At 55.1% G+C, this 3420-nt stretch overlaps 1 protein-coding gene across 1 annotated transcript in view; it reads right to left on the minus strand.

Annotated features, from left to right (window-relative positions):
• LOC104077204 (ETS translocation variant 3-like) overlaps positions 1–3420 on the minus strand; it is a 7315-nt gene that overhangs the window by 99 nt on the left and 3796 nt on the right. Inside the window, 4 exon segments of the mRNA XM_009578349.1 lie at position 1; positions 3–206; positions 208–1004; positions 1006–1076. The exon segment at position 1 is cut by the window's left edge and continues 99 nt beyond it. Of these exon segments, the coding sequence (XP_009576644.1) occupies position 1; positions 3–206; positions 208–1004; positions 1006–1076 (1073 nt within the window).

The following is a 3420-nucleotide window of genomic DNA, read 5'->3' on the forward strand; positions in this document are numbered from 1 at the left end:
CCTCGGGGACGTCCGCTTGCCGGTCACCGTTCCAGCGGCGCTTAAGACGCAGCTTCGGAGGCATCAGGGCATCCTCCCTCTTCTCCTGTGCCCCCGATTCTCCAGCAGACTCTCGGGATGACTTCTCCCCGCTGCTCTCCCCTTGCTCCTGGGACTCTTCAGCCGAGAAGCCGGCCTGGGGGGGTGCCGGCGGGGCTGGGTGGAATGGCAAACACAGGCCCTTTCTCCTCTTCCAGGCTGGCTGCCATGCCAGAGCCTTCCTCTCTCTCACTTTTGTCTTTTCCTTTCGCTGGTGGCTCTTCGGACTCTGCCTCCTTGTCCATCGCGGGCTCGACCTTGACTCTGGGAGGAGGACTAGCTAGCTGGGGGACCGCTGGCTCCTCAGCGCTTTCCAGTCTCTCTCTGTTTTTGCGCCCCACGGGCGGAGGCTGTAGCTTGATGGGGAACTGGGGCTGCTCCTCGAGGGGCATTTGGCACTGTAGTGGTGGCACCATGAGCGGATAGCGGGGGAAAGTCCGCGGACTCAGGTGGTAGTTGAAGACGGAGCAAGCTTGCGAATGCAGGTAGTGTTTCATTTCCTCGGGATTAAAAGAGAAGCAGCTGCTACCTGTGAAGGGGCTGAGGCCCGGAGAGGGGCTGTAGGAGAAAAGGGTGGGAGTCAGGGACAACGCAGGAGAGATCGGGACGTTCAGGACCCCGCCGCGCCCCGGCAGAGGGGACACGGCAAAGGGGCTGTGAGGATCCGGGTAGATCCCAGGCCTGGTGAAGAGAGGGAGCATAATATCAGGCTTGCGCTTCTGGTGGTTGACGCTACCGGCACCCACGGCGTTGCGCGAGGCCATGAGATCCACGCCACGGCGCCAATCCGAGGAGCCGTCCTCCAGCTCCGGCATGTCCGGCTTCCTCTCGCTGCCGTCACCCAACGCTTCTGGGTTGGATGGGACCAGGGACCCACCGGAAAACCGACTGGGCTGGGCATCTTCGGTGGGAGAGTGGCTGTCCAAGCCGGTCCAGCGGTGGGAAATGGAAGCGGGACGAAGCCGTGGGCACAGGAGGAGCGCTCTGCGGCACGACACCTGGGACAGGGAGGGGGAAAAGAGAAAGAGTACGGGAGAGGGTTAAGAGTGCAGTTGCTGAGGGAGTTAAATCACAGGTAAAGAGCTGCTTTTCGGGCTGCACCCGCAGGCGTTTGGAAGAGTAACACAAAAATACCAGGCGCTATCAACAACGCAGCAGACGATTAGATGGGAGGTGCCTTTCCCATCTGCTCCCTTCCCCTGCATAGCTCCAGTCTCCTCTGCCCACCTCAAAATCTCGCCACTGCTGGGGATGAATCTTCTCCTCTCTCCACCCCGGCTGAGGTTTCGTGAACCTCCAGTGCCACCGAAATAACTTCCACTTTCGGACGCCCTCCCCTGACCTCCTCGCTCTGGTTTAACCAGAAAACGTCTCGACGATGGCGCGTTAGGAGCACGGTTAAGCAATCGTGCTCGAACGCCACCGGCAGAAGCGCTGCTGGTAAACCTCAAGCTCTCAGGGCTGACTGAAAGTCACTGATTTGTGCTTTTCTGGGAAGACGGCTTCTCTCCAACGTTTGTGCCAGTAACGCTGCCAGCTCTCACTGGCTCCTCTTCCACCGTCGTGCCTACGGAGCCGCCTGTCTACGACTTACTCGTGCCGTAACAAGCCATATTGAGGCAAATTCTTCCACCTGCTTTCTCACCTCCACAACGCGCCCGTTGATTCTCCCTTCCCTTCAAAACTGCACGAGTGAGAGTCGAGAGAAGAAACCTGATTCCAGTGCCCCAAACAGGTTTGATATCCCAACCCCCACCCCAGCCAGAAGGAAAGAAAACAGGTTGTAATTAGACAAGTGCATTCCAGTTCTCCAAACTTCTTTTTTTAAATGCATGCCCCAGAGATAGGAGGGAGTGGCTGCAAACAGGGAAAAGGAACAGCAGTGAGCAATATTGAGCTGGAACTGCCCAGACTCGTTGCTGCAAGTAATTATAGATTTGCAGTGCAGCTTCATACTACATCTTACACCCCCATGCTTTGGCTAAGGACTCCTGGAGAATACATTTCCTTCTCCCCACTGCCATAAAGGCAGCGTGTCCCACACAGGTGAAGCAGAACGCCTTTATGAATATTTCTATTCTCCCAGCCCCGTTTTGGGGTTACTCTTTGCTTAGAAGACAATGCCTTGAAATCACATTTGTGCTCGTGCCCAGCTGGGACTCCCCAGGGGCGGGGAGGGATGCAGGTCGCTTCAACTGCCAAGATCAACGAGCAGTCACCGCCGTACATAGGCACAGGCTACACGAGCACCGATGAGAAATACTCTTGCCCACACGTAACCTGTTTTTCTCAGCCGCCGGGGTTTCAGAGTCAACATTCAATCCCCACTTTCCCCTGCTCTCTCCCTGCTAGACGAATCTTCAAGGCTTCCCCTGGGGCACTCTTCACGAGGTGAGAACTAAGCGCACAGCGCTGTGAGAAAGGCTGGTTCAGGCGCCTCTGCGTTCACGCTTGCTTTGCTGTGGAGAGTTTGCAGTCTCGGGCCTCGCTGTAATGACTTCCAGAAGGGTTTTTTTTTCTGATGGACTCGATGGCCACTAATTTCCCTGGTTGCGTGGTGGCTGTGCAGTTATGCAGGCAATCGCCCCAGCTGTAGAAATCTCGCTATGGGGGGACTTAACTCCACCAAAAAGGATCTCGCGAACAAAGGACCCTCTTCCAGAGAAACCACAGCAGTACTGCTGACTCTGGGACAAATCCAGAGTGAACTCCTGCTACTGCTCCTGGCAAGAGACTCAAAGGCCTTTTAGGACGAGCAGGGAACAAATTATGCTCCATTCCCAAACTCTTTTTCGTTATCCTGAATGTCAGCACGCCGTTCTGCCGCAGGGAGAATCGAGAAATACCTGTGATTTTAGTCAAACTCAGACGAGTTACTACTCTTCTCTGAAAACTGCTCTGTGCTCGCTATTACGCTCCTCTGAACTCTAGATAGAAGTTGGTTACGAAAAGTTCCTTTTGATATAAAAGGAGCAGAACTGAAGCAAGCAAGGGGCCTTTGCAGAAGCAGGGAGGAGAGCAAACTGCGGTTAAGCTGCGAACTTTCTGATAGTGCTCACATGCATGCCTCGCCATGCACCTCTAAGCTCCTTGTCAAGAAGGGTCACATTTATATGGCACCATAAACTTACGTTACAAGCATGTGAGTGAGGCAAGGTCCCTGCAACAAAACTAAAACCCTCTTATCCCAAGGACACCCGCCCCCCGACAGCAAAGCAAAGCAAACCCGCGGCGCCCATAAAGACAGTCCAACAAGCAAGCTCAAATAGGAAACCAAAATGCCTCCAGTCTCCCCTGAAGACAACCACAGATGCGTCTGTGACAAACCCGCGGGAAAGAGCG

The sequence above is a fragment of the Fulmarus glacialis genome, unplaced genomic scaffold, assembly GCF_000690835.1.
Source record: "Fulmarus glacialis isolate BGI_N327 unplaced genomic scaffold, ASM69083v1 scaffold18225, whole genome shotgun sequence".
Lineage (NCBI taxonomy): Eukaryota > Metazoa > Chordata > Aves > Procellariiformes > Procellariidae > Fulmarus > Fulmarus glacialis.